Raw genomic sequence first — 15,804 nt, 5'->3', positions numbered from 1 at the left:
TAAAGCCAATAAATTCTAAGTTTTACAATATTTAGCCAAAAGACTCGTCATGTTGATATGTCTCTTGCAAATTATACTTATAACTCAAACATTTAAAAAGTGATAAACTATGGTGTCCTAGGTGAAAAGAGCCTGAAAATGGAGGGGATATTCCTCCTTGTCTCTTTGTTGTTAAGAAAAGGGGGATTTCCCTCCTTGTCTTCAGCAGTAGAAGTTGTTTGTCCCTTCTACACGAATGAGTGTTTTGTTTTGGGGTTGTCCTTTTGTCTCTCTAGGGACATTAAGAGTATTCGTGGAGGTTGTGGGGGTTTTTTTGTTGCAGGGTTGGGGAAACACTTTTCTGTTTATTCGGGTTACAGTTTCTACTTCATGCAAATTAGTTATCTTGATCTTTGGCTTTTACAAGTCGAAAGCAAGGCCATCAACGTAATCACACAAACCAGATTTTTCTGATGTTCATCTGAATCCATATGTTCAAGGTACCGAAGCTGCCCAAACGGAACAAGGCTTAGGGAAGCCGCCGCTGAAGGAGGGTCCAATAAAAGCGCAATTAAGGGATATTAATGAGGTGCAGGTCATGCCAGATTCCTTGCAAGGATCACGGAGTGAGTTATTACCCAATACAGCTGGCCAACGGACAGAAAGTGAAAGCAATTCTCTGTTTTCAAAGGGTGTTGTCGTGATTCCAGAAAACCCTATTTAGTGGGTTAATGCAATTAATGATCCACAAAGAAAAACGGATCCAGGTCCACTTAATTCCGCTCCACCATCAATGCCAAGCCCGATTTGTGTCCATTCAGAGGTCAATCAACCAACACGTGCATACTCGGCTTGGATGGTGTGGAATCAAAGAAATAAAACCCAACTAAACTTACAAGCTGATTCGTTTCATCAAGTGGCAGAACAGGAAAAGGAAATGTTGGCACAGTACTGAGCGAAATCGTAGGTTCCAAATGTTCACGTAATAAACAGTGGCAGTGGAGGGACGTGGTGGAGATGCTCGCAAGCTGAGTTGGTGAAAATAAATTTTGATGATGCTGTATTTAGTGCATCAAATATGTCCGGTATTGTAGTGGTGACAAAGGATAGTAATGGAGCTGTTTTGGCTTCTTGCTCACAAAAAATTCCCTCAAGCATACAAGGCTGAAGTGATTGAGGCGCTGGCAGCCCTCAAGGCTTTGTCTTTTGCGTTTGAGTTGGGATTTCGTAGTGCTATCCTTGAAGGTGATTCTCTTGGACTGATTCAAGCTTTAAAGTCAGAGGAGTGTAGCTTATCACCAACGGGTTTATTGATTGAAGATGTGAAAATGTTTTCTAACAATTTTGTAAAATTGTTGTATTCTCACGTTAAAAGAAATGGCAATAGGGTGGCTCATAGTCTGGCTAAAAATGAATTATGCATACCAAATTTTCAAGTATGGATAAAAAATGTCCCATCACATATTGTTTCAATTTTACAATTTGATGTAGTTGAATTACATTAATAAAATCCATCAATTTCTTTCTCAAAAAAAAAAAAAAAAAAAAAAAAAACTCAAACATTGCAGAGACTTGGATGGCTGGCCTTCCACCATTGCTCACCCATTGTATATCCTCTAATTTTCCTTTTAATTGAAATATCTGCCGCTTTATATATATATATACAAACAAACCCAATTACAATAGAACTCATCTTTTCCAATAATAATAATATTGTTGCCTTCAATATGATTATGAAATTCTTTTTTAATTTTTTTATGCTTAAATAAACTCAATTTGTTTTCTATAATACAGCTGAGAATGAAATATTCATTTAACATAAATAATTTGGTAAAGATGTTTAATTCTAATATATTAACTTGCATAAATTGCAAAACAAAAAATCTAAATTATAACCCATTACAAATTAATTACATATCTAGTAAGAAGTAGGGGTCCACTCTTGGCCACATGTTATCATCTCAACGAGTAAAGCGCATTGGATGCGTTGGACCTAACTGAAGTCTATTGCTAAAACTATGTATAATTATCACATTCCACTTCTGCTCACTATTATTTCCCTTTGGTGGCTAAACTTGCATTACTTTTTATTGAAATCTTACCATTGGACTTATAATTTGTTATTAAAACATGTAATGCATTTATATATTTAACTAATGCGATTTTTATTCCCTTTAATTACTCTAATATCATATATAGCTCACTAAATTAAAGTATATTCTATATATTTCATACATAATTTAATTATATTTTACTTTTATTAAATTGACTTGTATAATTTCAGACATGTCTAGACTTTTATATTATTATTTGTTTTGGCAATGATGTAAAGATTTATTTGATCTAAATCTTTTTGTTTACGTAAGAAAATATATATCAAATGTTAAATCAAAATCACAAAAATTCCGTGTATAACTATAATCAATAAATAAATATTATATGTGTGTGTATTATTCAGTTATTCTTTGGATTTAATTTTTTTTTTTAATGTATATATGTAGTGGCCGCCTTGAAAAGATTTTCTAGCTCTACTACTGGCTTCACTAATACTTGTGAGTACGTGTTACTTTATCGATTTTCCTTTAATGTTAAACAAGCTTCAAAGTGTATCGACAACCATTCATTTTCTTTTTTCTTTTTTGGCTCATGTCAAGTTAAACTTGACCCTCTCAAAAGCCACATTAAAAGGCCCTAACAAGAATTAAAAGGAAAAAAAAAAAAAAACTAATTTAAAAAATATATATATATTTTGGACCAAACTCCAGTGATAAAGTGTATATTTTTGTTATTTTAATTAATATTTTATATACTCTTCCTCTTACCTTTTTTTGGAACGCCTGTCATTTTGTTTTGCTTTCCTTCTTGCCACTGGTGAAAAGTGGAACCAGCACAAGCAGATCCTGCTCCTGCAAGTCTTGATCGTGATAAGCACCCGTCAAGTCTTGGAAAAGAAAGATGATGCTTGTTCCAAGTAAGATCAGTAGATCACTAATTCATTTATGGCTTCTTTTCTTTACTATTGAATGGCCTATAGCTCAATATTTGTTTTAGATGTTCTAATGCTTTTGCATTTACATTTGTCAGTTCTAGCCGGTATGTTCTTCTCAAGGAAGAGAAAGGCAATTGAAATTCTCCCCGAAAGTGTGAGAACGCTTTGGAGCAAGTGGGAGCTCCGAAGTATGGTTATATTTAGTTTTTGCTTGCAATGCATTCTCATGGTGATTAGCGAACGTAGAAAGCGCTCAAGAAATAACTGGATCAGAGTCGTTCTGTGGCTTGCTTACTTGTGGGCAGATACAATTGCAACAGCTTCACTTGGTGTGCTTTCCAGCAACCAAGGTGAATCTGAAGGTCGTTTTGTAGACCCAAATTATGTTATAACAGTTTTTTGGGCACCATTTCTTCTTCTGCACCTTGGTGGCCCTGATACTATTACTGCCTACTCCTTGGAAGACAATGAGTTGTGGCTAAGGCACTTGCTTGGGCTACTTGTCCAGGTGGGAGGAGCTATCTATGTTTTCGTTACAACTTGGACAAGTACGAATTCACTTTATGTCATGGCAATTCCAATATTTATTGCAGGAACCATCAAGTATGGAGAAAGGACATGGGTTCTGATGTCTGCGAGCAGTGAGCATTTTAGAGACTCCATGCTTTCTCCTCCTGATCCGGGTCCCGATTATGCGAGATTAATGGAGGAGTATAAGTCAAAGGAAAAGGAGGGGTTCGACGTTTTTCCAGAAAACAACCCTGAAGCTGGCAGAGAAGAGAATTATTCCTATGCTGATGTAGAAACTAATAGCAGAATTCCAGATGCAGCCCTTCTAAGCAAGGCCTACATGTTCTTTGAAATTTTCAAAAAGCTGCCTGCAAATCTCATCCTAAGCTTTCATGATATCCATAAGAGTCGATACTTTATCGAGAAAGATTCTGAGGAAGCTTTCAAAGTGGTTGAGGTGGAGCTTGGATTCATGTATGATGTGTTCTATACAAAGGCAGTTCTAGTTCATTCTCTTAAGGGTGTTATTCTTCGTTTGATCACTTCTATTAGCACTTTTGCTGTATTTGTGGCTTTCTATAAGCTCGAGAAGCATATCTACTCAAGGGTGGATGTAGCTATTACTTACGTGCTACTAGTTGGAGCTATTTTGCTAGAGATTTATGCAGCAGTAGTACTAGTTTGCTCAGACTGGACAACACTATGGCTGAGTAAGCATGGGAATTTGGGGGATATTTTGTATCCTGTCATCTCATTGATTTCGGGGTCTAGAAAAAAGAGATGGTCTAATGCCATGGGACAACACAACCTAATACAGTACTGCCTTAAAGACAAGCCTGCCAAGAGGAGATTTAACCAGACGGTCTTGTGGATTTCAAAATTTTTGGACAAGTATTGGTACAAGATTTCAGTGGAAGTTCCTCCAGATTTGAAAACCTTGATTTTTGAGGAGCTTAAAAACAAAATACGTGATTATCGTTCAGATCAAAGAACTCTCAAGAAAATTTGTGCTTATAGGGGTGGCGCGGTAATTGAAACTGCAAATGTACTTGGCAAAATCAGGGTCGAAAATCTTGAGTTACTCATATGGAGTGTTACGGAAGAATTTGATCAAAGCATTGTTCTTTGGCACGTTGCAACAGATCTCTGCTATCATTGGGAACAGAAAGAAGATGCGTTATCTGTTTGTGATCTATATTGTAAGGTGAGCAAGTTGTTATCAGACTATATGATGTATCTTCTTGTTATGTGCCCCTTTATACTGCCCAATGGGATTGGGGAGACCAGGGTCAGAGACACATGTGCTGAGGCCCTTGGATTTTTCAAGGAAAGGAAATCCATAACGAATGGAACCCAAGCTTGCTTAAAGTTAAAAGAAGTGAAAACTAAAATTCTACCATATAAAGTAAAAGGAGATAGAAGCAAGTCAGTGCTATTTGATGCTTGTAGGCTGGCTCATTCTTTGCAATCCCTGAAAAACGATTTTGGAAAACAAGAAATGTGGAAATTGGTTGGACAAGTCTGGGTGGAAATGCTATCTTATGCTGCATGTCAGTGTCAATGGAGGGATCATGCTCAGCAGCTTAGGCGAGGTGGAGAGTTGGTCACTCATGTCTGGCTTCTTATGGCTCATTTTGGTTTAACTGAACAGTTTCAAATTTCACAGGGCTATGCAAAGGTTAAGTTGAGTGTGCAGTGATTGTGTGGTTTTTAATGCAAAAATAAAAAGGGGGCTTGAACAAAACTCTCCTTTGTTTGCTAAGAATAATTGACTATGGATGCATTTGTGATGGGACTGTTAAGATTTTAGTTGCCAAATCTTGTGCTTGTACTCTGTTCTGTTTATGCTTTAGCGCGGCCTTTTTACCTTTATTTTTTAAAAGAATCTATTGGGTTTTTTTTTTTTTTTTTGGATTGAAAAACCTGTTGGCTTGTATCTTATTTATCATGTTGGCTGGTGCTTTAAAGATTGAAGTCTATAATGTTACACTGCACATACCATAGAAGGAAAAAACATATTCAATCCTATTAATTCCCTCAAACACACCTAATAATAAATAGGTATACCTCACTATTTAATAGATGAGTTTAATAGGTATTACACAATTTATTATCCATTTAAATCGAGTACTAAAGGATAATCTAGTGGATAACTCTTTAGAAATTAACATTATTTTTCTTTTATAAATTTTTTTAAAAGATAGAAAGTATAATCCTCAAGATAGTTTTACTGTCTAGAGTTTTTAACTTTCCACCTTTTTTTTTGGAAATTTTTTTTATACAAGAGTTGAGATTGATTTTTTTCTTCTTCTTTTTTACCCTCAATCTCAACCCTTTAAAGCTAATGCATGTGGGGTATTGCACTTGATCTAAATCCCACGAACCACACTATTGTTTGTAAATTGGATGTGACTAAAGTAGTGCTTGTGTAACTCCTATGCCACACTTTTATATCATTGATCAAATATTCAAAAGATGCCAAGGACTTGCCTGTGGAGTAGTGCTTGTGTAACTTCTATGCCACTGTACTATTTCAGCTAACTTTTACATTTATCAACAGTCCTTTCAGCAAAAAAATTTTAATTTCAGCTAAATAAATTATTTTCAAACAAACACTTAGTATAGAACAATGTAATTCCTCTTCCTCATCTCCCCCTCCTTTGATATCTTTGTAAGATCATCTTTTTCCCACTTTGTTTCTCAATTCTCAAATTCATCTTAGTTTTTCTTTTTTGTCGTGACCAAACAAACAAGAAAATGGGAAAGAAAGAAACGATTTGTGCACAACTTTACTGGCTCTTGAAAATTGAAAGCCTGAGGAAATTGAGCTTTTTTTTTTTTTGTTGCCAAAAGTAGAAATTGTATTCATAACAAAGAAAGAAACGTATACATATAGGACGAAGGATGACACAACCACATCCACATATATCTAATTACAAGAAAACATCTGACTCATCATGAGAGCAAATCGAAAAAAACAGAGCAGACCCAGAAAAACAGAGCCAAAGTATTTAAATTTCATATATTATCATCCTTCTGACTATCACCGCTTCTTTGATCCTGTTGTTGTGAATGGGATGAATTATTATAAGGATTGGATTTATTAAAATTAGTGAATTGGATTAGTTCTTTGGGTTCGGATTTGTTGAAATTGTGGAACAATTTTTTATTTTTATTAAGAATGTTGTGAAACAACAATTGGCACTTGGTTTAATTCGACTGGGCTGGGCTTTATTATTTTTAAAGTCTATAATAACGTGTTAATACTTAGCGAACGTAGCAGCTTAAGTAAGATTATTTTGACATAATATAAAAAATTTAAGATTAAATGGACACATTCTAAAGATTAGAAACCAAATTAACACACAACTTAAAACTTAGAGACTAAATTTGTAGTTTGCCTAAAGAAAAAAAAATTTAAAGGTTAAATTTTTTTAATTTAATAACTGAGTTGGCTTCAATTTTTAACTTTCTACCTTGTCTATTTATTTATTGTGAAAGCTGATCCCACATGGTTAAATTAAGAAAAGTAAAAGAGAAGTCCTTTCCCATTGCCTACTATCAAGCTAATTAAATCACTCGCTAGATGTGACAATTCCAAAAATGCATTTCAGCTTCTGAATTCCTCCGTTACCGGATTCTCCTAAAACAGTTTGTACACCAAAGCTTCATTTCAAGGATATATTCAACCTCTCAAATACTGACTGATCACTTTTCAAAATAATACAACCACGATGGCAACTTCATCTACTACCGTTCTCTATAATTTCTATCATTTCCTGTGTGATGCCATTTTTCGTTTCATTATCCAAATGGTTATCATCATCACTGTCTTCGTCCTAATCATGTTCTGCGGTATGTACGTGATAGACCACGTTGATGACAACGAGTACAAGTGGATTAAAAATGAATGGAAGTTGCTGAGGCTTCTTCAAAAAGACGTGGAAAGCGTTTCGAAGTCCGATTCTGAAATGGATAAGGAAGTCTATAATTTCTGGCGAACCGAAGAACCCAACCAGGGAATGACAGCACGACTAAAACCAACTGAGGAAGAATGGTATAAGAAAAGCACAAAGTTAGAGCGTCTCTCTTTAAATCTTGAAGACACTGATAAAACTTCTAAAAGCATGTCTAGAATCGCTATTCGTGACTTCAAGAAAGAAATAGATCAACTCCTTGGTGAAAAGAAGACGGAGGCTAGAGACATCTACAAAACACTGGAGAATTTAAAGTCTAAGATCAGAAAGTTGCAGATCAGACCAATTGATGATGAACACAGCGCTGATGATGCGCACAAAGAAGGCAAAGATCTCATTGCTCGTCTCGTTGATGATGTGAAAGAAGTAGACGAACTCATTCCTGATGTGAAAAGAGAAGACAGAAGGTTTTCTGTTAGAGCTGAAATACAGAAATCCAAAATGCATCTGGCACTAATCCGTGCTTTCCTGACTGATTTACAAAGGTTTGGTCTCAAAACTCAAACGGAAAAGGCTTGGCTGGAGGAAGCAAATGAGATAGTTTCTGATAAAGAAACTATCAAAACTTTGATAACCAGAAATCCACAAGGGATGGGGCTCGAGGACGAGATGAAGCGTATCAACACAGGGTTCGATATATTCCTCGAAAGAAAGGTGAGGTTCGGTTTTCAATCTATCAGACCATTCATCAGAAGAGAAACAGAGCCATCAAAATCCGACTCTGGAACCCCGCAACGGCAGGCATCCAAATTGAAGACCTCCGACGATGGCTTCCATGTTGAGTCTTATGTAAACAAGCTCACAAAGTATGAGCTCGAAGATTCTGAAAAAAAAATCCTCAAAGATTTATGCAACAAGTTTAAGGAGGTCCATGGAAAATTTGAAGAAGCAAAATCTATAGAAGGCATAACCAGTTCAACAGAGGAAAGGTTGAAGCAAATGAAGAAATTGACTGAAGATACAGAGTATTATTTAAAAAAATATAAAAAGAATTCAACTGAGCTGAGTTACTTTTTTAAACATTGGAGAAACCCTAAGAAGACACTTCGCGAGAAGTTGCAACAAATCGACGGCGCTTTGGATATTCTTGCAAAAACTACGGAAGCATATAGCTTTGAAATTGGGGAAGAGATGAGAGCAGTCGGATTGGATGATGACATACAGGAAGTGGTCTCAAAACTAAAGAAATCTGGACAAAATGCTAAACATTTCGTTTGCATTGTGGGGATGAAGGGTATCGGTAAGACCACCCTGGCGAAGAATATATATGAGCACAGTGATATTGTGGATCATTTTCCGGCTCGTGCTTGGGTGACTCTAACTGATCAAAAGGCCAACGACTATGATGACGTTTTTAAAAATCTAGCAAAGAAGGTATCAGACTCAGAACCTAATGGATCACAGAAGGAAGAGAATGGAGGAGGAGACTGTGAAATAAAGGTACGTAATTTAAGGTTCATTTTATGTTTTTTTATTTTTTTATTTATTTTATCTTGTTAAGAGTTGGGATGTTTTCTGCTAGTTATTGACTGTATTGTGATAGTTACAGACTTACAGTACATTTGGTGTGCTTTCTGTTTTGAATGAAACACTAAATCATACGTAACAATTTTATTTTGATGAAGTTTTTTTGTTTTACTGTGTTTTTTTTTTTTTTGGCTAGTGTTGTGTTATTTACAGTACATTCGTTGTACTTTCTTTTTGGTTGAATCACGTGATAGTTTTATTTTTAAAAAGGTACGTGATATTTTTGCAGAATAAGAGGTACCTTGTGGTTCTCGACAACTTCACAGCAGAAAATGAAAATGTCTGGAAAACTCTAATAGAAGCATTCCCAGCAGGGACTGATGGGGGTTGAATTTTGCTCACCACACGTGACAGCTGTGTACCTAAGGAAGTTGATCAGAGTATCGAACTTCATCATCTTAGGTTACGAACCAAAGAAGAGAGCTGGAGATTGTTTATCCAGATGGTGGATGATTTTGGGTCTGCTACTAATGATGTAAAAAAACTAGCTGAAGAAACTGTTGGAAGATGTGTGGGCTTGCCACTTCAAATTTTGCAATTTGGGTATCTTATGTCCGGGAAAGATGTGAAGGATACAAAGTTGTCAGAATGGCTGAAGTGCATCAATCCGCCTCAGAAACCATGGCTTGATCATATCCAGGGAGTAGGAATTCCTGATAGGCCTGATTATTGGAAAAAAGTTTTTCCTTTCTTCAATCTCTTTCCTGGAGAGTGTGAAATTCCTGCAAGGAGATTGGTCGCTTTGTCCGTTGCAATGGATGATTTAAAACAGTTGATTGACCTCAACTTAATTCAAGCTGTTGAAATGAATATTAAAGGAAAAACAAAGAAATATCGCCTGCCCAGTGCTATCAGAGAATTCAACTTCTCTGAAAGTAAGAGGCCAGAGAATCATCTTGCTGATCTTCTTGACAACAAGTCTGATTGTTTCAATGATATTCATGGTAACGGTACTTTATCACCAACAAATCAGCAAACGTACAAAGCTTTAATCTCCTATCTCTCATTTGATACTCGAGAAGGAAATATACCTGGAGAAGACATAGGGAAGTTTCTTCAAAAGGGCATTGCAAGTGGTTGTTTCCAAAGTTTAGAAGTTCTTGATCTTGAACATGTATTCAGGCCTCAATTGCCCAAAACCTTAGGAAAATTAGGTCATCTCATGTATTTAGGCTTAAGGTGGACTTACCTGGAGGAAATCCCACCATCCATAGGCAACCTAGTGAACCTTCAAACTCTGGATGTGAAGCATACTTATGTCACAACTCTACCTAAGTCCATATGGAAATTGCAGAAACTTGAACGCCTATACTTGAACGAGAGTCATCGAACTAAATTCGTATCTCAACCAAGGAGCAGTTCCCTAAAGGATCTACAAATATTAAGGGGTTTGTTCTTGGATAATGCAAGTGATATAAAGAATGGGCTGAACAAGCTGAACAAGCTTAAAAAACTAGGACTGGCATTCGAGCTAGAGTTGTCACAGCAACACGAATTGGCAAATTGGGTGAAAGGTCTGAATTCCCTCGAATCTTTGAGATTGAGATCAGTTGACGAGAACGGTGATGCTCAGGATCTTCGCTTGGATAATTTGTCAGGCCTTAAAAAGCTCTCCAGACTATATTTGTTTGGAAAGCTAAAGATTCCTTCCATCAAAGATCTATTTCCAGACACTTTGTCTGACCTTACGTTGTCTGCCTCGGGGCTTGAGGATGACCCAATGCCAACATTAGGAAAGCTCAACAGTCTTAAATCACTCTGTTTCTACTTTTGACTCTTATAAAGGAAAACGGATGGTTTGCCAGGGCTTTTCCCAACTTCAAGTTTTGAAACTTTGGAATCTAAAGGAGCTAGAAGAGCTGAAGGTGGAGAAAGAAGCAATGCAAAAACTGAGGGAGCTAGAGATCAGGCGCTGCGAAAATTTGAAGGTCTACACTGGTTTTAAGCACTTAACGAGTCTCCAAGAATTGAAATTGACAAAGATGTCATCAAATTTCACCACAGATATAGAGAAAAAGAGGTTAGAAATTTGGTATGCTCACCCTCCCAGGATCACAAAGTCAACTGGTAGTCCGAGTTGAGTGGAACAAAACTCTGGCATTATTGCATTCTAGGTATGTCTTTCTTTTCAGTTCTCTGTTTCTTCTGATGTAGCCTTCCTTCAAAGTTCAAACAAATACTGAAATTTTTAACACTGCGACTTGTAACAGATTTCATTATCATCTGTCCCTTAGTGTTCATGTGGCATTGGACGAAAGCAAGAGAGTTGTTGGTGGATGATTGTCATTCTTCTATTTGGATCACCATGAGGGTACTCGTTTTTCTTTCAAATGTCACTTTGTTTCAATTCTTGCGTTCTATAAGTGGTGTGCTAGTGCAGATTAATTGAATAAATTGGGAGACTTGGTTGATAAGAAGTTCTCCCACATGTTGGTTCCTTTGTTGTTATTTGTATTTTAAGTCTTTTCGGAGAATGTTTCTGTCTCTCTCAGTGGTGGACTCTGACGTATCTTCTAGAATAATAAGCAGCTTTGTGGTTCTAGTTATTGCTCCTATCTAGATAAATAGATGTTTTGACTATTTCATACCTAAGTTCTTTCTGAAATGAAATGGAATTGGATTTGCAAAAATGAATGATAAGAATAATAATCAATTCATTAAAGGAGCAAATGAATATTTTCAACTAGATCATCTTATCATCTGAAGTTAGCCAAATATGTAGTTCCATCACTTCCCAAACAAAAAAGAAAACTTTGTAAAAAGAATAAACACAACAAAGATTAGATGCATTAGTCATTCCCAAACTTCCTCCTTCAATCAAACCACTGATTTTTAATGTCAGTCTTCTTAAAAAAAGATAAGACTTATTTGTTATCTTCATAATAAAGATAAGATAGAATCACATAAATGAAACATTACAAAATACGGAGTATGTCATTACTTTCTGTTCCCAATAAACATGCTCTAGCTAAATATTCACATAAACCCTTTTATTATATACTTAGTAAAAATATTATTACCAGAGAAGAAAAACAACAGCTTGGAACTGCCATCAAAAGACATGAGGCACTATCATGGAACAGTCGCGTCATTGCCACAAAAGTAGACCACGCCATCTCGATTTTGGTCATGGTCACCAACTCACCATGCAGATGCGCACTTGCTTGATACTTTGCTTCCATCTTGTAGTAGGATTGTGAGTAGGTAAGATTGGGCAGGTTGAGGAAAAATATTTCAACAAATCAATATCATATCATATACTATATATAATAGCAAAAGTCTTTTCCTGCAATTAAGGAGGTGTTATCAAGTAGGAAAAATGCTCATCTAAAATTCTGCCACATATAAGTTAAAAAGCAATCAATTATGTTGTTTGGCAATGCTACAACAACATTTAAAAGCCTCTCATTATAAATAAATAAAAAATTAAAATAAGATGTACACAAAGATAGAAATAGAGAGAGGCGATGAGGCCTAGGACACGGAGAAAGAAACAAAGAAAGAGGCAGAACGGTAAACACTACTTTGATTGGACATTAAAAATAAAAAAGTTTCAAAACACAATTTTGCAGGCCCAAAACCTAGGCAGAACAGTAAAAGAGAATGCACGGAGTGGGGAATAGGGAGAGAAAAAAATCTAAGACCGTAGACGAAGAATAATAGAGATTGAAAGAGAGATAAATCTCAGGGCATCCACCACCGTCACGCAGCTGGAACCATTATAGGTAAAGGTTTTCTTTATTTTATTTTTAAAATTACGTGATAACTATGATTTATGTTTGGGTGTTTGGTAGTATAGGTTCAATTTAGGCATTTGGGTTACATTTGATTTTGATTAAGGTTATTATATTGGATTTGGTTTATGGTTTGGCTATTTGTGTTGTTCATTTGGTTTTCGTTAATTTTTCAATCAAGTTATAAAGTAGAGAGTATTTTTGGTCTCTTCAATTTCTTTACCCTTCTTGAATGAGCAATCCTGGCAAAGAGTTTCCAATCATTTCACTCTATGTTTATCAAGTTCAAATTTAGGTTTTTGTTTTTAACTCTCTCTTGGTTTTAGTTCTAGATTTCATTTGTCATTGATTGATTTCAATTTCGATTTGTGTAATAAAAAAATTAATGGATTTTTCTTTAGCTTTTCTTTTTATGGGTTTGTAGGTGGAAAGGCAAATCATTGGAATTTTTGTTCTTAATTTTAATTTCTTGGGTTTTGTTTTGTTGATTTTTTTTTTTGTTAGAATTTTTTTTTCCTTGTTTGGTAGATTTTTATTAGATTTAGTTCTTGTTTGCACCTGAAATTTGAATTCATTAAATTATAGCATAAAAAACGGTTAAGAATTATGCAGCAATTTCTTTTCTTCATACCCTTTTCTTATTTACTTAATTTTTTGTTTTATTTCAAATTATGAGAGATATAATTTTTTTGTTTATAGGTTATGGTATTATAATCTCTGAGCATCCTAAGACTCTTATATCAACATGAATTGCAAGTGTTGTAATATATGTGATTCTAATTTTGAACTCGATTGTAAGTGTAGATTGCAATACATTTGCCTCTGTTAGATTGCCGCCTATTCAGTGCAGCCTTATTTTTGGAATACAAGATTGATGAAAATTGAAATGCTATGAGTATACATTTTTATAGGTACTACATTAAAAAGCTTCTATTTTTTTTTTTTTTTTTTTTGAGAAACAAAAGCTTCTAATTTCATGTAATGAATCTGAGACCTAATTTTAAGTAGGCGTAAATGCACTTTTAAATTTTAATCCCTACACTTTGTACTTTTTCCATTTTAGTCTCTACATTTTAATTTTACCATTTTTAATTCCTAAACCAATTAACACCTAACATTTAGGTCTTTTCCATCAATCAACCGATGAAAATAGCTGATGTGGCTGATGGTGGAATAAAAAATAATATAATCGCATAGAATATAATGCCACGTCAGCATATAAATTTAATTTATTAATTTTTATTAAATAAAAACAGAAATAAAACCAAAAATCACTAAGATTAAAATCTAAAAAGTATCTTGACTTTCTCTCTCTGTGGGAAGAGATCACAAACTGGGTTCAAATTATTTTCTCTTCCATCTCACTTTGTTAAATTAGTTTTTCTTCTCCCTCTCTCTCTCTCATCCATGTCTCTCACTTTCTATCAACTTTTCTCATTCTCTCTCTCTCTCTCTCTCTCTCTCTCTCGTGGTAACTAGTGGTGTAGTGGCTCGTGGTGGTTGTGGTGGGTGGTGGTTTGGGTGGATGGGTTGAGATCGAGGTGGGGTGAATTTAGGTTGGTCTGGGGTGGGTGGGTTGAAACCGATGGGGTGGCTTGAGTCAGGGTGCTTGGGGTTGAGTTCGGGATGGGTGGGTTTGAGGTTGGGTTGGGTGGGTTTGAGGTTGGGTTAGGTGAGTGGGATGTGAGCCGGCTGGGGTGGGTAGAAGTCGGGTTGGGTTTAGGTCAAGCTGGGGTGAGTGGATTGAGACCGACTGGGGTGGCTTGAGTCGGGGTGGCTGGGTTTGAGGTTAGGTTGGGGTGGCTGGGTTATGAGTCGGCTGGGGTGGGTAGAGATCGGGATGGCTGGGGTTGAGATTGAGTTGGGTTTGGTTGTGGCAGTTAGGATAGTGGGTTGTGGCGGCTGTGATGGTGGGTAGTGGTTGTTTGATCAGTGGAGGTGGTGGCTGGATTTTTCTGTATTTGGGCAGAAAGAAAATTTCTGGGTTTGGGTTCGGGTGGAAAGAAAATTTATGGGTTTGTGTTTAAGTTTATTGGTTAGGTTTGTGTTTATGTTTGTTGGCTGGGTTTGATCAGTGGAGGTGGTGGCTGTATTTTTTTATGTTTAGGTAGAGAGAAAATTTCTAGGTTTGGGTTCGGCTGGAAAGAAAGTTCTGTGTTTAGGTTTGTGTTGTTGAGTTCTTTGATTTGGGTTGGAGTTCTTGTTTTCTTCATGTTCTTCTCAAGTTTTCTTTTTTTCTTTTCTTTTTTTAATTTTTTTTAATATTTGTTTTTAATTTAATTAATTAATGTGTGATTATATTATTTTTTTTATTTCACCGTCAGCCACGTCAACTATTTCCGTCGTTGACTTACGGAAATGACCTAAATGTCAGGTGATAATTGGTTTAGGGATTAAAAGTGGTAAAATTAAAATGTAGGGACTAAAATGAAAAAAGTACAAAATATAGGGACTAAAAGTGCATTTACACTTTTTAAGTAATGAGCTTGACCATTTAGGTTTATATTATACAAATAACAACTGAAGGCCATGAACAAGCAAAATATTTGGAGTTGAGAAATTCAAAATGCAAACATTATAGATCGCCAATTTTTGGAAAACTAAATATCAAGAAACTTATTAATCTATTGTTCTTGGTTTCTTAACTTTTCCTTTTTTAATTAAAGTCCAAGTTGTTCAAGTAATAGCATAATCTTAACATATATACTTAATTTTATCACAAATAGATCAAATCAATTGGTGTATATTTGCATTGCATGCATCTATGATTTTGTAAATTTTAAAGACCCAAAGGAGGAGGAGACCAGATCTGCATTTAGAATTCATCTCCATCTAAACTGAAAAAATATTACTACCACACAATCATTCATTTTAAACTCTCTTTTTCTGTAGATGATGTATATCTTACATGCCCACATTGTCTATCACGAACCAAGAGCCCCTGCTACAAATAAATAAATGCTATGAACAATGTTAATGTTTTTTGGCTAAATGTATAAACGTCTAATTACTTAAAATTTTATTTCTAAGTTTTATTGATTCATTTTCAGTATTTGAATTTATACAAGAAAAAATTACAAAAAGATTA

General features: G+C 35.5%; 3 protein-coding genes across 3 annotated transcripts; all 3 read left to right on the top strand.

Annotated features, from left to right (window-relative positions):
• Positions 1-2,755: 2,755 nt before the first annotated feature.
• Positions 2,756-5,445, top strand: LOC142636875 (uncharacterized). The gene is made up of 2 exons (XM_075811163.1): positions 2,756-2,950; positions 3,064-5,445. Exons 1-2 carry the CDS (start codon positions 2,935-2,937, stop codon positions 5,175-5,177), a joined length of 2,130 nt encoding a protein of 709 aa, XP_075667278.1. The 5' UTR covers positions 2,756-2,934; the 3' UTR covers positions 5,178-5,445.
• Positions 5,446-7,072: 1,627 nt separating this feature from the next.
• Positions 7,073-11,612, top strand: LOC142636802 (uncharacterized). The gene is made up of 3 exons (XM_075811105.1): positions 7,073-8,895; positions 9,212-11,096; positions 11,193-11,612. The coding sequence occupies exons 1-2, from the start codon at positions 7,213-7,215 to the stop codon at positions 9,311-9,313; spliced, it is 1,785 nt and encodes a 594-aa protein (XP_075667220.1). The 5' UTR covers positions 7,073-7,212; the 3' UTR covers positions 9,314-11,096; positions 11,193-11,612.
• Positions 9,425-10,756, top strand: LOC142634564 (disease resistance protein RPM1-like). The gene has a single exon (XM_075808865.1). The coding sequence runs from the start codon at positions 9,425-9,427 to the stop codon at positions 10,754-10,756; it is 1,332 nt and encodes a 443-aa protein (XP_075664980.1).
• Positions 11,613-15,804: the final 4,192 nt, after the last annotated feature.

This window comes from Castanea sativa, chromosome 5, assembly GCF_040712315.1.
Source record: "Castanea sativa cultivar Marrone di Chiusa Pesio chromosome 5, ASM4071231v1".
Taxonomy (NCBI): Eukaryota; Viridiplantae; Streptophyta; class Magnoliopsida; order Fagales; family Fagaceae; genus Castanea; species Castanea sativa.
This window is presented reverse-complemented; position numbering and strand designations above follow the sequence as displayed.